Raw genomic sequence first — 23,955 nt, 5'->3', positions numbered from 1 at the left:
ACTAACTGCTCCATTATATTTTGTCCGGTTAACGAGAATCAAATATATGATCTTGATTTCGAAACAATTTGTAGATAGAATGAATGCATGCCACTGTTTGACGTTAACACGTTGCCAAGCAATTTGACCATCAATCCAACAACGTGAAAAGCTGCTAAAACTAGAATGCTGACCACCATATGAGTGGAGCCATACGAACAAAGACAAAGAACAATGGCCAAAACAAACCCTTTTTCAGTTGACACAATCCTGAGTATAAAATCAAATAATATACATCAAATCAAAACATACAAAAGTTTCTCATTAATCAAGATTCTAATCGAAGTTGCATGTTCTAGTAGGAGAAGGGGTTGAACCTTTGTCTGTAGAGTCGAAAACGATGCCACCACTGCTGTTATAATACCTGCAAAGAACCTTGCATTTTATCACATTGTCATACACATAGAATCCGGGAGTCACCATGATTCGAACAATTGTAGGTATTAGCCTTTTAACCTTGTCTACATTCATGTCCTCCATGTAAATTGGATCGAAACTGACTCCTTTATCAACTCTGAAAATGGGTAGACCCGGGTGTACCGAGTTAGCCAAAAGGTGCACCAGCCATACGGCTTTAGAAGCTCCGAAAAATGCTTGCAAAAGCGGTTCGGGCCATGCCCGGTTCCAACCCAACATAGCTACAATCTCACTCATTTTCCTGTCACAGAACTTGCTGAAATCTTCACTAAAATGCCTGGTTCCATTATTCAACACCTGCTCCCATGTCAACCCTTGCAACCGAGCAAACATGGCAAAATTCGCTTCACAACGATCTATCGGATTCAGAATCTGACTTGAAGCACTCTTTTGAAACCCGATGGATTCGAAATCTTCGAAAAGTTCCCTGTTTAACAAAGCTTCCATGTAGAAAAGCAAGGCCCTTGGATTTCTTGAAAATGAAATCTTTATATCATAAGGTTGGAGAAGCAACAAAATCTTATCAAACACTTTTACCCCCATTTGCCTTATCTGATGCGACAAAGCCCGGCTCAGAATCCGAACAGACGATCTTGCCTCAGAGACTAAAACCAAGAAATGTTGAATAACTTTTTCTTGATCGCCAACTTTAGCACATTGATAATTCACACTAGGAGACTTCTGATGCTTTTGATACTGATAATTTTTATCATTGCTACAAACTTCAAGCCCAGATTTCAAGCTATGGCAGTAAATTTCCAACTTATTAAGCTTCTTCTCAAGCTCAGCCATCGAAGACTTCAACTTTGAAGATTCAAGAATGGCCACATCCCTGTTCCTAGTGGCCTGAATCAGCTTATTTGAGAGCTCAGCCACCGCATTCTTCAAATGCTCCTCCCTTGACACGGCGGAGCCACCGCCTCCGCTACCTGCCGACAGCCTTGGGCTTTTCTTTCCTAGAGAACCCAAAACAGACCTCAAAATCGCGTTTGGACTAACCATAGACTGCTTAAAAACTCCATTATTTTCCAAATTAGCTACTGAAAAAATTTTCTCCCGACTGCTTGGCCTGCACTTGTTGCACAAAACCCCAGCCGAATCATCACCTTCATGCCTCTTTCTCGAAGACCCCTTGCCTCTAGCTTTCTCAGAATGCAATGGCGTCGCCTGGTGCTTATAGTCACTCTTTCTTTTATCCAGATTTTCATTTGGCGTAGTAGCTCTGAAACTGCTTAGCCCTTGCTGAAATTCCTCATCTTCATTTCCCTCTTCAATCTTCATAACCCAAATAAAAAAATAAAAAACAAAACCCAGACCAGAATTCAAGTCATGAGCCAAAAAGCATAGAAACGAAAAAAATTTACTCATTCTCATCCCGTGAAAACATAAAACTAGATGTGGGATTTCCCTGTAACAAGTGTTTCGCTCATTTATTCAAGAAAATTAAAACACTAGCACAAAAATGTTTTAGCGTAGAAGATGATACTTACAGGGGTGAAGTGAAGCGGGTTGTGAGGAGAAACGGAAGGTTTAGCGGCAGAAGCAGTGGCCATTGATTTCATTATCCAAAACTTTATCGGAATTAAACTTCACTGCCAAACATAAACTGCAAACTTCGAAAAAATATGTTGATTTTGCATGGGCACTTTTATCCCCTTTTCACCGTACAATAATTTTGTTTAAGGTTTACGCTTTCCCTCGACTGTAATCTCTAAAATACTCGATTTTTGAATGTTTCAATTTGTGACGAGCGAAGCCATATACTGAGAATTATTTCATCTTCATCCACCCAAATGAAGATGCAGAACAATTACTAAATACAGCGGGCCACAGTTCAGCGCTTTTTTGAAGGAAAATTCTTTTTTTTTTTTTTTTATAATCTGATTCATTTTATTTATGAGTAAATTACACAAAAAAATTATATATTTATATTTGAATTTTTAAAAGACAAAAACTTGTGTGAGACGATCTCACAGGTTGTATTTTGTGAGACGGGTCTCTTATTTGGGTCATCCATGAAAAAATATTATTTTTTATTGTGAATATCGGTAGGGTTGACACGTTTCATAGATAAAGATTCGTGAGACCGTCTCACAAGAGACCTACTCTTTTTAAAACTTATTTATATTTGAATTAATATTGATGGATTGGAGGATCCCGTTTTATATTATATATAATAAGAAATGTTAAAGATTATGACTCGAGTTTAACTACACTGTAAAATTAAACAAAGAGTGAAATCAAAAGTTATCTGAATAAGAGAGAATTGTCCAAAGTACATATACATACAACTCACATAAACAAAATTAAATCGATACGAAACACTGACAAAAAATACAAAAACATTATATTTCTGGTCTAGGAAACACTGACATGATTTTGTAATATAATCATCAATTCTTGATTATAACTCAAAGTGTGAGTGCCAAATACAAAACGAAGTGTTGATTAGATTTCGTGACGGAGAAAATTAGAAAAATAACGTTTTCCTTAAAAACTAGACCAAAGTGCAAGTAACATTTTTATTTTAATATTCGAAATTACTTATTTGAATATTTTATAAGAGGTGCTATCCTTTTTTTTTATTTTTAAAACACGTTTTATTAATATAAATATTACTTTTAATTTTTAATATTTTATCAACATATATTTTTACATAATTTTATGGTTGAAGTAACTAGCCAGGATATCTCCTCGATTAAAAGAGACCTTCACATACAAACAAAATATTCAATTTATTTATAAAATCTACTTCTTTAAAAAAAAATAAAAATTCATATGACGTGTCCCATTAATGGAAGTGAGGTGTCAATTCAGTTGATTGCGACCCGGCCCACTCATGCATGCAGTCGTTTAATTTCAAAATTATATATATATTCAAGTTTTGATGTTATATATATATATATATTGAAATATGGGAAAAAGAATCAAGAAATTTCCAGATTTAGGCTGTGTTTTGGATTCTAAAAAAATTGATAAATTATTTAGAAATGACTCAATCTTGAAATAATTTGAAATCCGTTATATATATATCAGATAATAAGGAAAGAAATTAAAATACATAGAATTCAAACGCATTATATTTAGACAAATATAGTGAATTAGATTGTTGATTTCAATTTTTTCGATTTCAAATACTTCCATCAAAATCCAACTAATTTGTATAATTATTTATTATTATTATTATTATTATTATTATTATAAAACATATGGCAAAACTTGTGTGAGACGGTCTCACGGGTCGTATTTTGTGAGACGGATTTTTATTTGGGTTATCCATGAAAAAAATATTATTTTTTATGCTAAGAGTATTACTTTTTATTGTAAATATTGGTAGGATTGACCCGTATTAAGATCAATGAGACGGTCTCACATGACACTCAATCAAAACATATTAATGATTTTAGAACTAAACTGAAACAATATGCATGCAATATTCAATTAATCTAGTACTAGTGTGAACCAAATCCAGCTTTGATTTCTTCACACGTTTATGTCTTTATTATTATTATTATTAGTTAGATGTCGATGAAAATTGAACAGTAGTAAAAGTGTAATTAATGTTTGACTCCAATACGATCTATAATTTCTATCAGCATGTTGGTAATGACATCAAAATTTGAAAAAGAACACGATACTGAACGTTTGACACGATTCCAATTAATTTCGGGAGTTTCCATATATTTTGTAGAACTGTTTTTTTTTCTTTCTTCTTTTAAAAATCATCAATCGATGTGACTTGAAATTATTTTAAAAATGGTATAAAAAAGACAATAATAAGTATCATCAATGGCGAAAGCCTGCTCGTCACACATTTAAAACATTCCACGAACTTATCAAAGAAGAGAACACTCCGCCAAAAATACGCCTCAGTCGGTCTTGTACATTGTGCATGGTAGGTAGGTCCATCCCATGGTCCTAAAAAATTATTAAATGCAGCCCATCTACCACGGCGCATCCGTGCAAGGAATACGAGGCTCCTTCGTATTCACCTCTTAAACTAATACATAATATTATATTAACACGTCCTTTTTTTATATTAATTAATATTCACAGAAGTAATTATAGTACATTTTTCTCCATTTTTTATTCAATCATTCACTATTTTTCAAAAGCATTACATTTTACCATTCTCATCATATGATTAATCAAAATAATCGATGCTCAAATAGTTGTCGATCCTACTAAGATATGAAGAGAAATGTAATTTTCGTTTTAAATTTATTATTTCTCAAGATTGATATGATTTTTGAATATTATAACGAATAATTCTGACAGGTAACCTCAGTTTCATACCAAAATCAGGTTGGTGTTTGGCAGGACAAATACAAACCAAAATATCCAATCAGACACAATATTTGAAAACTAAAACGAAAGAAAAAAAATATAGAAATATATATGTTTTGTCTTTCCAAAGTATTTTACTGTAATACTATTTAATTTGAATATAATCAAAGAATTTGGTCCATCAACGATAAATTCTTCTGATTCGTACAATCACACAAAGTTGCGTGCGCATGTATATAATTATTATTGCACAAAAAAGAAATATTTCTAAAAATCATTTAATTTTTTTTAAAAAAATATATAGTACTAAGTCTTAAATGACAAGGACAATAAACCACCAATCATATCTAACTTTAATCACAATAATATGCTAGCTCTTAGTTAATATCTCCCACGTTTATTTATACGGTTTTTGGTTAACATAAACCGGAGTTTGGGCACCCATTCTCAGTACCACACAAACAAAAATTAAATACATATTTTTATTGTTGGTAGTTGAGCCATTAATACATATGCACCAATTAATTTTGCACCACCACCACCATCTCATTTACTCCTAACTCATGGACGTGAAACACAAAAATTCTTGTAAGATGTTCTTATAGATCAATATTATGTGATAGATGTTCTATTTGAGTCATCTATGAAAAATATTATTTTTTATACAAAAAATATTATTTTTTATTGAAAATATGAACACTAATATCACGAATAAAAAACCATGAGAATCTATTGACTATCTATTGAGAAATGACCAAACCCCCAACTTTCTAATCTCCAAGCGAAATTAGGAAAAGGAAATAACACATATTGGCGTTAAAATATAGTAAAAAGTGAGTGGAGATTGGGAAGCTTCGAGGAAAAAATGTTTGGCATAATTTAAACTGTGTTCTAATAATTTTCAAAAATCGGACATAACATAATATTTTTCATTTGAAATTCACGTACATATGTTAATTGTCCTACATCGGTGGGGTAAAATACTTGAGAGTTGTATATATGGATTTGGACAATCCTCCAATATTGAGTTAAATTTTGGGGTTGAGTTAAGTCCAAGTTCCAATTTTAACACGGTATCAGAGCTGGTTGGATAAAATACCTGAGAGTTGCATATATGAACTTGGACAATCCTCTCCCCTTGAGCTAGCTTTTGGGGTTGAGTTAGGTCCAAATTCCAATCTTAACACGGTATAAGAGCTCAGGTTCTACAGTTATGTGTTGGATTACCCATAGTTGGGACACCCGTTCTACCCATAATTAGGTCGTTTGTAAACTTCACGCTCCAAATGTTCATTCCTGAGCGTAACGGGGGAGTATTAGTTGTCCCACATCGGTTAGATAAAATTCATGAGAGTTGCATATATAGACTTGTACAATTCTCTCTTCTTGAGCTAGTTTTTGGGGTTGAGTTAGGTCCAAATTTCAATCTTAACAACAAATCATGATTGCAATTTTACGTCCTATGTTTGGTTGTCGGATTAGATTTTATTATTTTTATAATCTGAACATTTGGTTGCAATTTTATGTATTCATTATGCTATTTGTTCATATTATATTAAATTATTTAAAAATAATAAAATATAAATTTGTCATTTTATCTAGAATTTAATAAGTTTAAAAAAATATATTATTATTTTTTAATATCATTTCTCATCCAACTCAAATATTTTTATCGACCCAATTAATGAGCGTCACAGTCAAAGTTGTGCCTAGTCTTCGTTCCGAATTGATTGATATGCATGCATTCGAGTTCCAATATACATTCTTTCCTTGAATTCGTGAATGAATGCATGATGTTTCTGAGAGAGACGTAGAATTAACATCTAACCATATAAATAAACTTATTTACATTTTGAATCTTCTCGGTTTGGCCATAAGCTGATATGCACTAGGTCCTATCCATACCTTCGCATAAAAGAAATAAATAAAGTTTAAAAAAAAATTAAGACGAAAATTCGGTACATGTAACACTACAAACGTTCATGTTATATATATAGATAAAAAAAAAACGAACTAAAACTGAAATTTAACAATATATAAACTAAATAAATATCGCATCGTCATCTTGTTTTTTCCTTCACAAAATTGTTCATTTTTGTTGTGGCTTAAACTTTGCATGTGAACATCATAAATGAAACACTACGGAGGGAGGCTTGTTTAGCTTCCTCGTGTCTCAAACTTTGCCAGCTTCGAGTCAATAAATGTGACAGAGCTACATTCGTCATCATTAATGGCTCTTCCATTCAACTTCAACTTCGGATCATAAAAATAAAAATTTCATGCTCAATTTCAGATTAATGTTTCCTACATATATAATAATGTTTTTTTTTTAATTTTTCACCTTAAAAAAGGAATTTTCTAAAAATAGACATGTAAAAGAGGTAGGTCTTTTGTGAGACGGTCTCACGAATAAAGATTCGTGAGACGGGTCAACTCTATTGATATTCACAATAAAAAGTAATACTCTTAGCATAAAAAGTAATATTTTTTCATGGATGACCAAAATAAGAGATCCGTATCACAAAATACGACCTATGAGACCGTCTCACACAAGTTTTTGCCATAAAAAAATTAATGTTTAAATTCCACCCTATACAACAATGTCGATGGGAGGATTTATAATTTGAAGTGACAAAACACATCAAATATAATATGATTACTGAAATATAAATTCCTCATATAGACTTTCAGAAGATGCGATATATTAGGTATGTTTTTACCTTTTACATTACATATATATTTATTACTTGAATTAAAAATAGATAGACATAATCCGGGCTATTTTTTTTAAAAAATAATATCATTAAATGAATTTGAAATGTATGAGATCATTTTATTTTCAAAAAAATCGACTAATGTTATTTTACAAATTTTCTATGACATTATCCACCCACTATTATTTTTATCTTAATTTGTAAGAAGCTAGGCTCCATTATCTGGGCTAAAAGCCCAATTTATGGTGACGGGCTGCTATTGCTACTGGACCAAAAAGAGCCCAGATAGTTCCACCTCACGAGTCACGGACGTCGTAAACGGCCCTTTCGATTCATTTTCCTTCGTTTCTATTTCATCCTCCATATTCTCTGCAAAATCAGGAATTCTACAGAATTTTAGGTTCGTCCTTTTCCTTAAAATTTCGTCGATCATTCAATTGTTTTTAAATTTTGTGCCCTTTTTGCGATTGGGAATGAATTCATGCTTATTTTTTGGTTATTGAGTTTGTATTTTCTTTCAGATTTATTGTTTTGATTGCGAGCTGGTGTTTTTCTCTGAGAGTGGTTTGTTTGTTTATGCATTTGTTTTTACCTCAATTAACGGAATCGCGATGCTTAACTTGCACTTTTAAGGTCCTTGAATTTAAACCATATTCCAGATGAGTATGCCTCCAAGAGAGGCTCTTTCTCTCTCTCCCTCTCTCTCTTGCATTAGTTTCAACGATGGCTGTTTTCTAGGATTGAACAAGGGTTGCAATTTGTCGTTTATTCAGGATACAGAAAAGTCAAATAGAGTGAAATTATTTTCATTTTAAATGAGATTTCCAGTTGCTTGAATAATCTGCTTTCATTTTGCTTTTGACCGTTGTGTGCTATTGATGTATGGACAATGAATCATGCCATTGTTAGGCATATTGTATTGGATCGTAGTTTTTGTTTGATTAAATTGTAGATTCTTTTCGTTATCCATTTTGTAATTTGTAATTCGTTGTTTTTTGCTGTGACAAAACATTTGTTTTGGCTACGAACTTTTAGTTTGTCATCTTTTCTTTAATGAAAAACTAGCGTCTATCGCACTCTGTTCCCGCGTGCTGAAACAATTTAACGATATTAAGCCCATTTATTTTTTTCTGAAACTATGTGAAATTGCAAAATTACCAATATATTTCCCACATTTTTAGATTTCTAGAAAATTTATTAGATTTCTGGAATTAAAAATCAAAACTGAGTGTGGAATATTGCCTGTCTGATGAGAAGTGGGCAGATTAGAAGATGCGGCAATTGAAGATAGTGGGCTAAAGATGAAACTGCCGCAAAAACTGTAGCGGAAGAATGGGATGGCAAAATGGTTAAATTCTAAAATAGGTAGAATGAAATTACATTATAACATGTCAGTTTTTTCTGTTCTTTAATTAAGTTGAAGGCTATTTCTGGACTTTCACATGAGCATACCAGAAACAGATTTTATCAACCCCTATTAATTTATTTGATAGTAAGAGATAGTGAGAGATTAAATAGTAAGAGATTGTTAAGATTGAGACTTGAACCTAACTCATCACCAAAAGCTAGCTCAAGGGAGATGATTGTCTAAGCCCATATATACAAGTCTCAAGAATTTTAGCCAACCGATGTAGGACAATTAACACACCCCATAACGCCCAAGAATGAACATTTGGAACGTGCAGTTTACAAATGACCCAACTATAGGCAGAACGAGGTGCTCAATTATGGACAATTCAACACATAACGGTGGCACCTGAGCTCTGATACCATTTTAAGATTGAGACTTGAACCTAACTCAACCCCAAAAGCTAGCTCAAGAGGGGAGGGTTGTCCAAGACCATATATACAAATTCTAGGAATTTTATTCAACCTATGTGGGACAACTAACAGAGATTACTGCGTCTTTTTTGGTGAATTTTGTGCTACAATCGGTTCCTTGTGTTGAGCTCGACTCAATTTTCAGTTATTTTGCCTCACTGGTGTTTTTTGTTTGAACCACTTCTTCAGAGAAGCACAAAATTCAAAAATGCAGGGAGGCAGAGACCCATTCTTCGGTTTTGGTGATCCTTTTGGTAGTTTCAATGGTTTTGGTGGCTTTGGAGGTCAGAGGAGTATGTTATCTGGCTTCTTTGGGGGAATGGATCCATTTGATGACCCCTTCTTCACACGCCCTGGAATTATATTTGGGTCTAGCTTCTTTGGGTCTAATGGAGGTCCATTCACGAATTTACCTATTGGAGGTCCATTCATGAATGTTCCTGGTGGCGGTCCATTTATGAATGAAAATTCTTCTGGGTTTCTTGATCAGCAGCCTTCCATGGTCAACAAATTCAAGGGACCAGTGATCGAGGAGCTGACTTCTGATGATGAGAAAGATGAAAATGAAAACAAGGAGAAAAAAGTGAATCTTAGGAAGCATGGTAGATCGAGCAAAGATCCTATAGTGGAGGACCCAGATGATGTAGCTGCTGGTATGTTGTATTTTGTGCTACTTTGGCAATAAATTTGGTTCATCATTATGGTTCAAGAGGCTGATAGAACTTACTGTTAATTTACTTTTTTGTGCTTGCAGAGAAAAAGAGCAAGTATACGCCTCATAAAAACAACATACACCTATTGAACCATGGAAGGCCACGACCCCAGACACAAAGTTTCATGTTTCAGAGCTCTACTGTTACTTATGGTGGGGCTAATGGTGCACACTACTCTTCTAGTACGAGGAGGGCTGGGAGTGATGGAGTAAGTGCAGCTACTAGCCATGTCAATTTCATTCCTAATCTTGTTGAGGGGTTGACCTGACTTATATTTATCTAGTTGACTTTGGAAGAATTTAAAGAGGCTAATTCCTCTACTGGTCAAGCGACTCATAGGATCTCTAGGGGCATTCATGAAAAGGTGTCATTTCTACATCCTTGGAAGTCCAGTGCACTTCTTGAATTCAATTGATTTTGGTATCTGAAATGTCTGCTGAAATTTGCATTGTGCCTTAGGGTCATTCCGTGACTCGAAATTTGAAGTCTGATGGTCATGTGGACACAATGCAGACTTTGCACAATCTTAATGAAGGTAGCTTAATTCTTTTTGGCTGAATGTGTTACCATTAAGGTTCTTGTTACCATTGATTTATTGTTTTCCTCAGATGAACTTGTTGGTTTTGAAGAAGTATGGTTAGGAAATGGTAAAAAGCATCTCCCTGGGTGGAGCGAAGAACTTGCTTTACAAGATGTTATGGGTAAACTCATTTCGTATTTGTGATCAGACATTTTTGGCTTATTTTGCAATGTGTTCTTTGATGAAGTGAAAATGCCGTGAAGATTATGTGTGCAAAATGATTTTTTCTGTTTGTTTAATTTTTTATGACAAGTTTTTTTATCTTTTCTATGACAACAACCTTTAAGGTTTAATGTTTAATACAATAACTAAATAAGTCTTCAAATTTTCGGCTTTAAGCAGCAAGCTGAGAGCTTTGTTTCTCAAAGGCCTTTAAGGCTAGCTTCGATCTTTCCAAATTTGGATAGGTAAACCACCGTTTGTAAACATGATTGATCTCTGGATCTTTTAATTGATTTTGAAGAACTTCAATTCGAGTTTTTGTTAATTTAATTTTCTTTTTTAATTTTATAAGATAATTTGCAGAAGGCATAATATAATCAAACGGAAGATCATATTTGTAAATTAAAGAAATTCATAAGACATATACTTACATAATTCTGAATGTAGAAGAATGAAAGCAGAACTCTGAAGAGATTGCGCGAATTATCAAATTCTTATTCAGAGAGAAGAGAAAAGTTCGTAGTCGTGTGGAGCACAAAGAGCATCCACTTCTTAAATAGAATACAATATTAAACAGTACAACCATTATCTACAGTACTCAGACTAATAAAAACTTGACATGTTCATAGAAACATATAAGGATACAACCCCTATAATTTACATCAATAATTCATACAAAAACTTTTAGTCATGGTATCCAGGTCATTTCTCATTAATTTATGCATTCAATAATGCAAAAATTTCATCTCCGTCATAAGGGTCTTGAGCATCCTGCTCTTGATTATCTTGATCTGTCATTGGTGTATCTTCTTCAAATTTTTCTTTTACTTTTGAAGAAGTTGATGCTTGAGTAGATAAATTAGATTTTTCACCAAATACTTCAGTAAACATGAAAGTAATAGTGTCTTTGTCCAAATGTTGGAATAATTCTTTAAGCAATGTGGCCTGAGTAGGCGTATCTTTATTTAGATTTCTCATGGTTTCTCTGGCTGGTCCGAGGGCAATAACCCCTTGCCGATAATAATTTTTTCCCTCAGCAAAAAAGTCTTATTTTCCCCACCATTTTATTAAAATTTTCCTGACCAATATAGTAGTAGTAAATTTGATTTTCATTTTTTCTTTGGCTTGGTCTTGTAACCCATATTCCCACCTGATTATCCAAGGAATATTATAATTGATAGCAAATTGGATCATAGCTGTTAATCGATCAAATTGTGAATTGGCTTGTTGGAATTTGATCCATATATTTTTAACATTTCGAGGAAGAATAGATGGCATTACTCTCCAAGCAAAAAAGAAGGTTTTAAACCAAGTTGGTATAAACTGATGAATATCATCGAGTTGGAATTTTATCCAACAAGAATGTTTTCGTTGAGAATTCTCATATATAAGAATAGTATCTCAGGCCATGATATAATCATGATAATTGAACATATTCAGGCATTGCCTGAATTCGACATTTGTGACTCAAAAGAGTTGCTTTAAATAGCAATTGACTGGGTTCTGCTGAAAATAACTGTTTTTCCTATTTATCCTCGTCCGATCATGGAAATTGATTGTTTTTAGTCCTAAAAATGGGATGTGTTTTCGTTGTTTTACATTCATCCAAATTAATTTGGTGGTCGATCATTTTATTCGTTTGAAATGCTTCCAAATATAGGCATTAAATTTGTGAGAAAAACGCCAAGTATGTAATCCTACTCTTAAACAATATATTTATTAGTGCCTTGTGTTTGTACGGTGAAATTTCATGTTATCCTTAAAGCACTATCTCAATGTTGCATCTGAAGGTGAATATTATTAATCAATGCATATAGTGTTTCATTGAAAAATCAATGCACACATTTATGTGTTCATCTATGAAAATACTGATAGTTAATTTATAATCTTATTTTGTATTTTTTCCATATATGTGAACGAAGTGTTTAACTATAAATTTTAAGGATATTATAAGTAGAATTTTAGATCTCGGACAGTAAAAATTGCGATATTATTAAAAAGAGTGAATAAAAACATAAAGCAGTTTTTGTCATAGTTATTCATGACAGGATTGAGATTTCTCATTAATATACCATGAAATTTAAATGGTCATTTGTTGTAATAATATTGCGATTTAAATAAACATCGTATGAAAATTTACGCACACAAATGTAATGTTCATCTTTCAAAGAATTTTGTTTAACATAAAAGTAAAAATTGTGTATATCGGATATAAGTGTTGTTTCGGATGTTGTAACACCTTATGATAACATACCGCGGAATAATATAACATACAAATAATAAATTTAATTAAAAATAACACAAAGATAATTATGCACGAGTGAACACACAAGTTCACTTGTGCGATTTTTCAAAGCAAAATAATTACTAAAAAAATCGAATTTACAAAACAAAAACTAGTAAAGAAACGAAAAACTATCTTTCTTAACTAATTAAGGAAGTAAATTGCATCCTAAAATATCAATAACAAAAATAACGAAAACTCGAGAGTGCCAACCTAGGTGGCCAAAATTTGGAGCAAAAAAACAATTCATCAATCAACACTTTGTACGTGTGTTGTTTTCAAATGCCTAACATGTTACGACAACACAGTAAAACAACGATGCTTAGTTATGCGAGTTCTTCAGAAAATTCTCCCGAACTTTATAGTCTTTCTCTGTTCTCTCGTAACTCGCACATACATTGTGCATCAGTTATTCTTAATATATCATGGCCTGAGATACTATTCTTATATATGAGAATTCTCAACGAAAACATTCTTGGTGGATAAAATCCAACTCGATGATATTCATCAGTTTATACCAAATTGGTTTAAAACCTTCTTTTTTTCTTGTGGAGTAATGCCATCTATTCTTCCTCGAAATGTTAAAAATATATGGACCAAATTTCAACAAGCCAATTCACAATTTGATGGATTAACAGCTATGATCCAATTTGCTATCAATTATAATATTTCTTGGATAATTAGATGGAAATATGGGTTACAAGACCAAGCCAAAGAAAAAATGGAAATCAAATTTACTACTACTATCTTGGTCAGGAAAATTTTAATAAAATTTTGGGGAAAAGAAGACTTTTTTGCTGAGGGGAAAATTTATGATCGGCAAGGGGTTATTGCCCTCGGACCAGCCAGAGAAACCATGAAAAATCTAAATAAAGATACGCCTACTCAATTCACATTGCTTTAAGAATTATTCCAACATTTGAACAAAGATACTATCACTTTCATATTTACTGAAGTATTTGGTGAAAAATCTAATTTATCTACTCAAGCATCAACTTCTTCAAAAGTAAAAGAAAAATTTGAAGAAGATACACGAATGACAGATCAAGATAATCAAGAGCAGGATGCTCAAGACCCTTATGACGGAGATGATATTTTTGCATTATTGAATGCATAAATTAATGGGAAATGACCTGGATATCATGACTAAAAGTTTTTGTATGAATTATTGATGTAAATTATAGGGGTTGTATCCTTATATGTTTCTATGAACATGTCAAGTTTTTATTAGTCTGAGTACTGTAGATAATGGTTGTACTGTTTAATATTGTATTCTATTTAAGAAGTGGATGCTCTTTGTGCTCCACACGACTACGAACTTTTCTCTTCTCTCTGAATAAGAATTTGATAATTCGCGCAATCTCTTCAGAGTTCTGCTTTCATTCTTCTACATTCAGAATTATGTAAGGATATGTCTTATGAATTTCTTTATATATATGATCCTCCGTTTGATTATATTATGCTTTCTGCAAATTATCTTATAAAATTAAAAAAAATATTAAATTAATAAAAACTCGAATTGAAGTTCTTCAAAATAATTTAAAAGATCCAGAGATCAATCCTGTTTATAAACAGTGGTTTACCTATCCAAATTTGGAAAGATCGAAGCTAGCCTTAAAGGCCTTTGAGAAACAAAGCTCTCAGCTTGTTGCTTAAAGCCGAAGATTTGAAGACTTATTTAGTTATCGTATTAAACCTTAAAGGTTGTTGTTTAAAAGTGGTATCAGAGCCATTAATCTTGAAGAAATTCTTCAATAAAGTTTTATCCTTATAATATATCTTATTCTTTTATCTTATAAAGAAGAAGGTAGCTCTACCCAGGAGAAATCCTTAAGCCGGGTTCCGTAAATCTTGTAAAGCCAAAAGGTAAGGTAGGAGTAAATCATTGACAATATCTACTTAATTCTTGAATGGATAAGATAATAAGATCTTTTACTAAGAATAAATCTTCAAGTAATAATAAAAATAATTAATTAATTATTTCCGAAAATTTCGAAAAAAACATTCAAAACTGGAAATTACCAGTGTCTTCCAATATGAAGATTTATAGATCTATTGGATTTAATTTTAAATCCGATTATGTAATCAAAACAATTGAAGAATCAATTCTTCTTAAAGGAAGATATGATTCATTTAGTTTATTATCTCAAATACTTGTTGATATTCACAAGCAGTCTTACAAATTTATGCATCTAGGGGTGATTCAAGTAGGTTTAAAATCTCTTACAAGATTATGATTAAATACTTCAGCCTTAATTATTGTATTAAACATTAAACCTTAAAGGTTGTTGATTAAAAGTGTTGCACAATAGTGAGGTACACTAACAATACCACACATACATGTTTTAACACCTCGTTTGGTTTACTTCATTTTCTTATGCCTTATCATATGTTGGTCAGAAGGCTTTCGATGCTGTGATGATCTACTAGCATTTTGTATGTTCTACATACCTACCAATTTGTGCTATTTGAACACTAACTTCATGAGTTGGACTGCTGTGGTTTGTTGTTTTTGATTATCTTAAGATGACCCAGAAGTTTGTTACTTATAGCTTGTTCGCTTTTATGAAACTTCAGCATCCGGAAGGACTCAACGGCCTCAGAATCGTGGAGGTTGGGCTCTTCCTTCAATTGAAAGATCAAGTAATGTCCAAAGCTCAAAACGAGACAACGTACGTGAAGCAGGCCTGCCTCATCAAATAAAAACACATGTTAATGATGGAACTGGCTCATCTCGTCTTAGATCAAATGGAGCTAATAGGCATTAGGACTTCAAAAAGGTTCCCTTCAAGTCCATAAGGGGGATCCTTTCGACATCTGAACTCCCCCCACTTCTCATGAGACTACGGCTACTATTATTGCCCTGTTCATGTTTGTTGATGGTTTCCGTTGGTATTTGTTCAGTCTTTATCTGTATACTTTTGGTGGGCGGTGACTGCGTTCGATTTGTACACGATCGTTACGGATAATTAGTCTTTTACTATTGCTTATAAAACAGAGCGACTTCTATAAAGATTCAAGGTTTGCCTTTTGATGTGCATCTTGGTCAAATGAACAAATAGAAGAGCGTAATATTTGAGCTTCATGTCTTGAATTTTTTTTAGTAGTAATTCATGTCTTGAATTTTTTTCTAGTATTTTTTGAGAAACGAGAAAAGTTTACTTGATGCGATGCACAAAAAAATCTATTATTTCGGGGTTGATTATTAAAAAAATTAAGTATGTGATATAGTATGGATTAATAATATCGTGATTATTAAAAATATTAAGTAAGATATAAAATAAAATTGAATAAATATAATTTGTGATTTGATTGATTAAATATGAGATAAGACAATTTGTCATTTTTAATAATTAATGAATATAAATAAAAGAAAGATATAAATAACAATATTGTAATTTTAATTTAATAATTAAATTGAGATAAATAATGAATTATTTGATTGACGTAAGATAAATAATCAATTTTACAACCAACCATGTGATTGAATTGAAATAGTATTCATATCAAGCCAACAAAACACGAACTAATATTGTACTTTAATTAATGTCAGTGTTCATTGACACACGATATTTGCATACATATTAAATTTTTTGTATTAAATGATTTTTGTGTGAAAAATTATAGATTATATTAAAATTAAAAACTTTTAATGGTTTTTGTAACAATTTTTCATGTTATGTTGATTCAAGTTCGAGCCTCCTTCAACTTAGATTAGAATATAAAAAAAAAGAAAAAAATATATATAAAATAATAAAACTATGAAATATCATATATTAATCATTAAAAAAGTGATAATTGAAGATTCTCAGTTCACCTTCTACTTGTTGATTTGGGGTTAGCAGCAACCTATAACCTAGTCAAATGGCATCAATCAGATCCACGGCCAGTACGATGTTTGCTCGAACGATGCTCCACCCAACTCCTCGTTGTCAAATCTCCTTTCGTGTGTTCGGCATGACGTTTCCGATCATTAGATTCAGTTCGGCCCACTGTCGTATTCCGTACGGCTATTGTGCCGTCCGATGCGCCGCCACGAAGTCTGGAGGGGAGGATAAGAAGTCTCCGGCTCGGTTGGCGGAGGTGCAGCGGCTTCTGTACCAAGCTGAGGAAAGGTATAAAGCTGCTGGAGGCGGTGTAGAGCCAATCCCCAAGATCACCCTTGGTACCGTTTTATATATCGTTCTTGTTTTTTTTAGGGATTTGTTATTTTTTGCGTAATTGGCTAGTTAAGGAAAACAATTTTGTTTTTGTGTAGCTGCGGTTTGCGATTTATGGAAGTAATTTATATTCATTCGGCACTGAATGGCTGAAGATGAATGTGTGTTATGGCCCTTTAGTGTTGCACTTAAAATCTTTCTTTTATGCTCGGTCATTTTCACTCAGGAAATTTGAAAGGACTGGCTTGGATTGTGGTTGTTTAGAATTGCATGAGAGCTTTTACAACTACACATACTTTAGCCCATTTTGTTGTATTCAGAGCATGTACCTTGCTTGACCCATAAACATCTACAAAGATCCCAGATTGTAATAAATGTTTTGTCCCCAGGTCAGCCAATGTTCACGTTTCATTGAGGTTTATTATACATCTGATTGTTATACTGAATTGCCTACGTGAAGCAACAGAAGTTCAATAATAGAGGAGAAATTTTTTTCCAAAAAGATGCCAAATGTTATAAAAAACAGTTACTAGAAAAACTAGGCGCATAGGTATAGTAGAGTTTAGGCACAAGGTGCGAGCAGGCGCTCACTTTATTTAAATGAAGCGCCAAAAAGAAGTATGAGCAGGAATATAAATTTCTTAATTATTTGTGATCAAGTATATACTTTAAAACGCCTTAAAAGACGATAAAACATTCAAATAGACTTTAGTCTATTATTGAGAATGAACTACTATTGTTTTCAATTTCATTTTGCATGTACCATCCTATGTTTCCGTTGCCTAAATTCTGTTGATTTTTTTTATCCTTCACTTGTACGTTCAAATTGTATTGTTTCTTCTCTATTTCTGAAATCTCAATGTTCATCTTTTTGCCTTATCTTTTATCTCTATTTAGTTTGTGCCTATGTAGCTTCTTTCCTTTCACACCAGTCGCAACTATATTTGTAAACCTTTTTTTGCTTTACTACAGTATGCTAACATATAGCATTTTTCGGTATGGTTCTTTGTCAGTTCGGCTGCAAATTACATGTATTTGTCCCCTATGAACATTATGTTTCATGATTTTCGTTTGGTAGTACCTTTCTAAATTGTTCATCGTGTTTTTTGGTTCTTTAGATTGCTTTACATGAATAGGCCTTTTATTTTGTTCCTACTTTCTCCCACCTCTGAGTTGCCTCCTTTCAGGATGTGATTTACTTATGAGAATATAATAAAAAAACAATGGCTTGTTATTTTTTGGCAATTGAGAAATTAGTATCTATATTATCTTAGAAAATGAGGACACATGGATTACTTAACTTGTCTAGCTAATTCAGATCGCGTTACCATAAGCTATGCAAGGAGTGGTGGGCCTGGTGGACAAAATGTCAACAAGGGTATGTGATGCCTTTTTCCCCCTTGTTTCCTGTGTTACATCGGCCAATCTTTTTTGCGTTGAAGTGACTAATTTCTTTACCCTTTTTTCACTTGCAGTGAACACCAAGGTCGATATGCGTTTTAATGTTAAAAATGCAGATTGGTTAAGTGAAAGGGTGAGGGAGAGGATTTTGCAAATGGTGAGTTCTGGTGTTTTATTTTTATGTTTGCCATGCTTGTTGTTAGCTTATATTTCGTTATTCTTTGCAATTTTTGGCATTGATGATGTGTTATCCTGCATCATGTTTTTTCTTGCACTTTTTACAGTGGCACGAAATTTATGGTTGCTCATGTTTTGCCTATGTCCAATTAGTATCTTCATCGTGCAAATTGAAAGCTTTCTAGTTATACTTAGTGGCCTAGCCTTTTCCCAGTGTAAATATAATATCACCTACTCTGTTTTCCATCTCAATTTTCTTTTCTTTCCTCTTCCTGGTACACTATACTTCTTCATAGATAATATAATATTATTTTGCATTAAAACACCATCTTAACACATGTCTAAACCTTTTTCAGAAATTCCAAGAATCTCTGATATGTTTATATCTAATTCATAACGATTAAAGAACCTCAATTATTTGAGTTCTCTTTATTATTTTTAGGTTTAAGACATCTGTTGTAGATGTGCGTTATTTTTTGTATTTCATGAGGCAACTTTACGTGAAACTTCCTAGGACCATCTTGACCTTTGCTACCTACTGGTTGAAAACTCGCATAAATCTCTGGACCATATATGCTTTCACAGTTGCACGATCCTTTATGCAGTGTAAATGATTTCCATGCATTATTGCATTATTTTAGAAATCAAGTTTTCTTGCTACCCTCGGCTTTTTTGCATTATTTACAGGAGAAAAACAGAATCAATAAAGATGGGGAGATTGTGATTTCTTCAACGAAGACGAGAACTCAAAAGTTATAATTTACCCACTGGTCGATTTTTTGGCCTTTTCTTTTTTTTTTTTTCTGAAGCCGATTGTTTGACACGTCTTTTGTGTTTGTAGGAGTAATACCGAAGATGCTTTGGCAAAATTACAGGTATTCACTTACCAAAAAAAGAAACTACAGGTACATGTAGTAAATTAAAGGTGTTATTTTAGTTTCTTGTGGCTATAATAGTTCCGGCCCTAAAATCTCATGGAAACGTATAGGGTATCATCTGGTATTGAATGATGGTTTAGAGCGCAAATTATGTGTCTGTATTTTAATGATTTCTGAATGAACGAGGCAGGAAATCATCGATGCTGCTTCCTATGTCCCCCCGCCACCTACTGAAGAAACAGTTAAGAAGATTGCCAAGTTGTAAGAGTTTTTCTGTCAAAATACCATTTCCTTCGTCTTTCAGTCTCAGATCATCATCTTTTACAATATTGTTAAAAATATCTATAATAGAGACAAAAAATGGTATCTTGGTCTTGTTTTTTGTTTTTTCCTTCTTTTTTTTTAAAATTTTTTTATCTCATCATTTTATATTGCAGTTGGCACCTCATTACTTTTTATAATTATGGTATGATCCTATTTAAATATAATAATTTCAAATTTCAGTATGACTCTTCATTACTTTTTACAATTATGGTAATTAGATTAATTATAAAAAACACCGTACAAGCACACAACACATACGTCGGTGTTCTAGTGCACATTATGTTTATCATCCAGTATGTGGTAGTTTGATATGGGCAGGGGGTGGTCAGTAAATTCATTCAGCTGGCAGTGGATCTAGTTGCGGCAAGTAGGGGCTCGTAAAAATTTTTTTTTTTAAAACCTCAAATTTTCATATTTTCTCTTCAAAAGATACAAGTCTTGCACTTCCTATATGAATCAAAATCGTACTCAAAATTTCGTATTTTCCCTTCAAAATATACAAGTCTTCCGTACATCCTCTCAAGTATCGTCCATTTTTTGACTGCCAAGATCTTCCTTATCATTCTCATATAACAATCATCTTACTGTAATCTGGATTCATGTGAAAAGTGATTGAACTTTGTCATTGAAAGGTCTGCAATTGCGGAGCATAAACGACTGGACAATAAGAAGGCACAATCGCAAAAGAAAGCAATTAGAAGAAGTCGAGATAGCTGGGACTGAGCAGATGAAACATAAAGAATCAGATGTTGATACATTTACTTGCCCAAAGTTCAATTATTCGTTGATTTCAGTAGTTTAGTTCCCTGCACTTTTACTACACCATACAGTTTCACGCACCAAATATAACCACAAACTATAGTAGGTCAAAGTCTGATGTAAAGCATAATTGCTGCTTCTTAGTCAAAGATCGAACTAGAAATGTTGTTGATTGACTGAACAAAAGAATGCGTCAGATGCGAAGTTGTTACACCTGGTAAGTGTGGTCTGTGGGAGGAGATTATTCAAGAATCGAACTAAATTTTAGCTTACAAGAAAACAGATTTTACTTTTTTTAATGGATTTTGAAGGTTGTGACGGTGTCTCAGTCGTTTTTTTTCCCTTTATTGTTTTCCCTGTCATGTTCATCTATATGATTTTAGATTTAGATAATTTATATTTCAGAGAATTAGAGAAACCAATTCAAATCTTATATGCCTGTTATGTCTAGTCTCGTTTTATATCTTGAACATCTAACCAACAATGGAGCTTTTGTCAAATTCACTCATTCTCAGCGAATGATTCGCAAAATGAACAAGTATCATGAGTAGATTAAATATACTTAGAAATGAATTTAGTTGGGAGTGATTGCAGACATATTTAGCACTGATTTGTGGAAGTAATTGAAATGTAGGGAATAGAGTTGAAGTGGTAGATCAAAGATGATAAGATGGTAAAATTGATTTCATACGGGATAAAACATTTAAGTGTTACAAGGATGGTAGATATTTAAATTTCAAACAAAGCTGGAATTAGATTAGATTCATGCAAACGATACAATACTAATTTGGAATTGAGATTCATTCCACAAGTCTACATACTAGTTTCCATTCCTCAAATCTATATACATTATACAGAAGACTAAAGGAATAAACAAATGTGGCATCCACCTATGGAACCATTCATTTCCTGAATACAAACTCCTCCCCAGACTCCCGATCAAAATATTTAATCCAGCGGCTTTCTCCATACCGTCTGGCCGACCCCCCTCCGTCCCTTGCTCCCACGTGGGCCATATCCAACCCTTCCCCCACAGGCAAAAACACCGACCGCACGATTCTCAACTCTCGGTCGAGCATGCAACGCCACATGAAATCTGATGCAACTCTAGAACCAGCATTCTTGCATATTAAAACAGCCCCTCTATGCCCTAACTTAGCCACCCTCAATATTCTTGCAAATTCTTTGACCCTACTATCCACTACCAAGAAATCAATTCCTTGTAAACCTTCCATGGCTTCTTCTGGCTCCCCTACTGTTATTTCCGCTGAATGACCATATCTGGTCATTGATTCCACGTATTCGGATTTGGAATCCTCGTCGGGAACTATACAAACATGTCTTCCTTTTGTATGTTTTCTCGCTATTGACAGGCCTATGCTTGTGGAGATTGCGCCACCTCTTGACCATGTTTCGACGATTAATTTGGCATCCCACCCGGCCGCCATGGCCGATACAAGCTCTGCCACGCTTGATTGTTTGAAAAGTTTACACTACAATCAAATAACGAACAATTAACCCAAGAAACATCACAAGAAAACTACGTTTTTGTTTCATATCAAAACGTGTAACAGATTTTGTACTTGCACTTTTAGAAAATTTACATTCGAAAAGTGAAAGAATTTAGCGTCTGGATGCTCGCTCGTAGTATAGAGACCTTAACATGTTTATACTTACGGATTTTACGGTCTCGATATAAGCATTCGATGCTGTTTCTGGAGACCAGACTAGCTTCATATCTTCTTCTTCTGGTCGCTGCCTTTCTTGTTTGTCTAGATTAAAACAGAAGATGCTCAAATATACAATGAAGTTTGAGCACAAATTGGCTTTTTAAATTAAAGAGAAGGGCAACTTGGAAAAACAAAATTTATGTCAATGTCCTAAGGGTTGACATTAATCCAGGCAAATCCAACGTGTAGATTTATATTGCAGTTTTTTTTTATTGTTTCGGTGTAGCTGACCAAACTGAATTATAAAATTTTGTAAACCGTTATATTATCCTCATGAATTGCTTAATAATCAATTTTTATCTTCTTTTTTTTTAAAAAAAATTAATTACCAATCTAATCTGATTATACATTTAAGCAAGTAAATCGTTGGGACTTTTGAACTAATTAACTTAACAGTCGTAGTTAAGGTTGGTTCGTCGGGGCCGGGGGACGACCTTAGACATTGTAGGTGATTATATATCAAATTCATGAATTTTTGTTAAAATATAAATTTATTGTTCTTGGATGATTATTTGAAGCATTTGGTACCGAATATTTTTCTAATCGACTATTTTTAGTTTAAACTATCGTAATTTTGGTGGCATTATTACAATTAAATGCATATATTACAGTGGGTTCATGCATCTATATTTATCTACTAATTAATTTGCACTTCAGAGTGGTTATCTTAATTCTAATGCGATGCATGTAGGTTTAGTTAAAATTTTTCTTTTAGCATGCATAAATCTTTTTCCCCAAAAGTTGAATAAATGCGTTTCTAGCTCATTCTAATTAATAATTGATGTCATAATAATGATCGTATAATTATTTTATAATCTCAAATAATTTATTAATCAAAATTCAATTAACAAAATAATTTAATTATTTTATATACTACACGACACAAAATTTAAACGATAATTTTATCAAAATGAACTCATATTTAGCTTATTTTAATTCAAACATTAAAAGGTAATTGCATACTTGTGGTTATTTTAATACCCTGATATCGAATTAATTAACTCTTAAGTATCTGATTACTTTAATTAAATATGACAAATCAATCGTGATGACGAGGTCATAATACAAGATGAATGCAAGCAAGACAAATTTTTTAAAAAAAGAGAAGGAATCGGATAATAATTCTTGTCTGTCAAATAAATTTTAATTTCATTTTGAAAAAATACATATAATTCAACGAATGGCACAGATAAGCTCTCGATACGTTTGAATGGAAAGATTTTTAGTCAAAATCTTTTTTGGAAATATAATATAAATCGTAGATTTGTCATTGAAAACTGGAAGTTTATATATATAAAAGAGATGGAATCACGAATAATAAGTACGGGAAAATAAACGTAAAACATTATTCGTTGTAATAAGTTGACTTTTTAACCTTATCAAGTTATCACGTCAGCCTGATGCTTTGTCAACCTCAGTGATATGTATTCTGACAAATGTACGGTAAAGCCCACCCGATTATATAATATTATAACGAGAATTCTTTGTTTTTCACTAGTGTCGACATAT

General features: G+C 32.9%; 4 protein-coding genes across 5 annotated transcripts; 2 read left to right on the top strand and 2 right to left on the bottom strand.

Moving 5' to 3' along the window:
- Positions 1 to 214: 214 nt before the first annotated feature.
- On the bottom strand, positions 215 to 2,286 carry LOC140981836 (IRK-interacting protein-like). Its single transcript, XM_073448318.1, has 2 exons — positions 1,947 to 2,286; positions 215 to 1,731 (listed from the first exon to the last, which is right to left on the bottom strand). Exons 1-2 carry the CDS (start codon positions 2,016 to 2,018, stop codon positions 316 to 318), a joined length of 1,488 nt encoding a protein of 495 aa, XP_073304419.1. The 5' UTR covers positions 2,019 to 2,286; the 3' UTR covers positions 215 to 315.
- Positions 2,287 to 7,695: 5,409 nt separating this feature from the next.
- Positions 7,696 to 16,102, top strand: LOC140981792 (uncharacterized). Its single transcript, XM_073448257.1, has 7 exons — positions 7,696 to 7,857; positions 9,468 to 9,931; positions 10,033 to 10,199; positions 10,275 to 10,355; positions 10,451 to 10,526; positions 10,600 to 10,692; positions 15,595 to 16,102. Exons 1-7 carry the CDS (start codon positions 7,700 to 7,702, stop codon positions 15,783 to 15,785), a joined length of 1,230 nt encoding a protein of 409 aa, XP_073304358.1. The 5' UTR covers positions 7,696 to 7,699; the 3' UTR covers positions 15,786 to 16,102.
- A 703-nt stretch (positions 16,103 to 16,805) lies between these two features.
- On the top strand, positions 16,806 to 21,061 carry LOC140981077 (uncharacterized). 2 transcript variants are annotated; one of them, XM_073447333.1, is made up of 7 exons: positions 16,806 to 17,182; positions 18,496 to 18,555; positions 18,653 to 18,735; positions 19,443 to 19,507; positions 19,597 to 19,630; positions 19,824 to 19,894; positions 20,590 to 21,061. In XM_073447333.1, the coding sequence occupies exons 1-7, from the start codon at positions 16,882 to 16,884 to the stop codon at positions 20,678 to 20,680; spliced, it is 705 nt and encodes a 234-aa protein (XP_073303434.1). In that variant the 5' UTR covers positions 16,806 to 16,881; the 3' UTR covers positions 20,681 to 21,061. The 2 variants fall into 2 exon arrangements, with proteins under 2 accessions (XP_073303434.1, XP_073303433.1); XM_073447332.1 differs by having other exon boundaries at positions 19,597 to 19,660.
- Positions 21,062 to 21,379: 318 nt separating this feature from the next.
- LOC140981815 (uncharacterized) lies at positions 21,380 to 22,563 on the bottom strand. Its single transcript, XM_073448290.1, has 2 exons — positions 22,394 to 22,563; positions 21,380 to 22,209 (listed from the first exon to the last, which is right to left on the bottom strand). The coding sequence occupies exons 1-2, from the start codon at positions 22,451 to 22,453 to the stop codon at positions 21,619 to 21,621; spliced, it is 651 nt and encodes a 216-aa protein (XP_073304391.1). The 5' UTR covers positions 22,454 to 22,563; the 3' UTR covers positions 21,380 to 21,618.
- Positions 22,564 to 23,955: the final 1,392 nt, after the last annotated feature.

The sequence above is a fragment of the Primulina huaijiensis genome, chromosome 7 (genome assembly GCF_012295235.1).
Source record: "Primulina huaijiensis isolate GDHJ02 chromosome 7, ASM1229523v2, whole genome shotgun sequence".
Classification (NCBI taxonomy): domain Eukaryota; kingdom Viridiplantae; phylum Streptophyta; class Magnoliopsida; order Lamiales; family Gesneriaceae; genus Primulina; species Primulina huaijiensis.
The sequence above is the reverse complement of the archived record's forward strand: the minus strand, read 5'-3'. Positions and strand labels throughout refer to the sequence as shown.

Bases quoted from the DNA above. Each gene is read 5' to 3' on its own strand.
- LOC140981836 (XM_073448318.1), bottom strand. From the start codon at position 2,018: ATGAAATCAATGGCCACTGCTTCTGCCGCTAAACCTTCCGTTTCTCCT. The intron at 1,732-1,946 runs GTAAGTATCATC...TGGGTTATGAAG, and splicing joins ACCCGCTTCACTTCACCCCT to ATTGAAGAGGGAAATGAAGA.
- LOC140981815 (XM_073448290.1), bottom strand. From the start codon at position 22,453: ATGAAGCTAGTCTGGTCTCCAGAAACAGCATCGAATGCTTATATCGAG. The intron at 22,210-22,393 runs GTAAGTATAAAC...ATTTGATTGTAG, and splicing joins ATATCGAGACCGTAAAATCC to TGTAAACTTTTCAAACAATC.
- LOC140981077 (XM_073447332.1), top strand. From the start codon at position 16,882: ATGGCATCAATCAGATCCACGGCCAGTACGATGTTTGCTCGAACGATG. The intron at 17,183-18,495 runs GTACCGTTTTAT...TAGCTAATTCAG, and splicing joins AATCCCCAAGATCACCCTTG to ATCGCGTTACCATAAGCTAT. The intron at 18,556-18,652 runs GTATGTGATGCC...TTTCACTTGCAG, and splicing joins TGGACAAAATGTCAACAAGG to TGAACACCAAGGTCGATATG.
- LOC140981792 (XM_073448257.1), top strand. From the start codon at position 7,700: ATGGTGACGGGCTGCTATTGCTACTGGACCAAAAAGAGCCCAGATAGT. The intron at 9,932-10,032 runs GTATGTTGTATT...TTGTGCTTGCAG, and splicing joins CCCAGATGATGTAGCTGCTG to AGAAAAAGAGCAAGTATACG. The intron at 10,356-10,450 runs GTGTCATTTCTA...ATTGTGCCTTAG, and splicing joins CTAGGGGCATTCATGAAAAG to GGTCATTCCGTGACTCGAAA.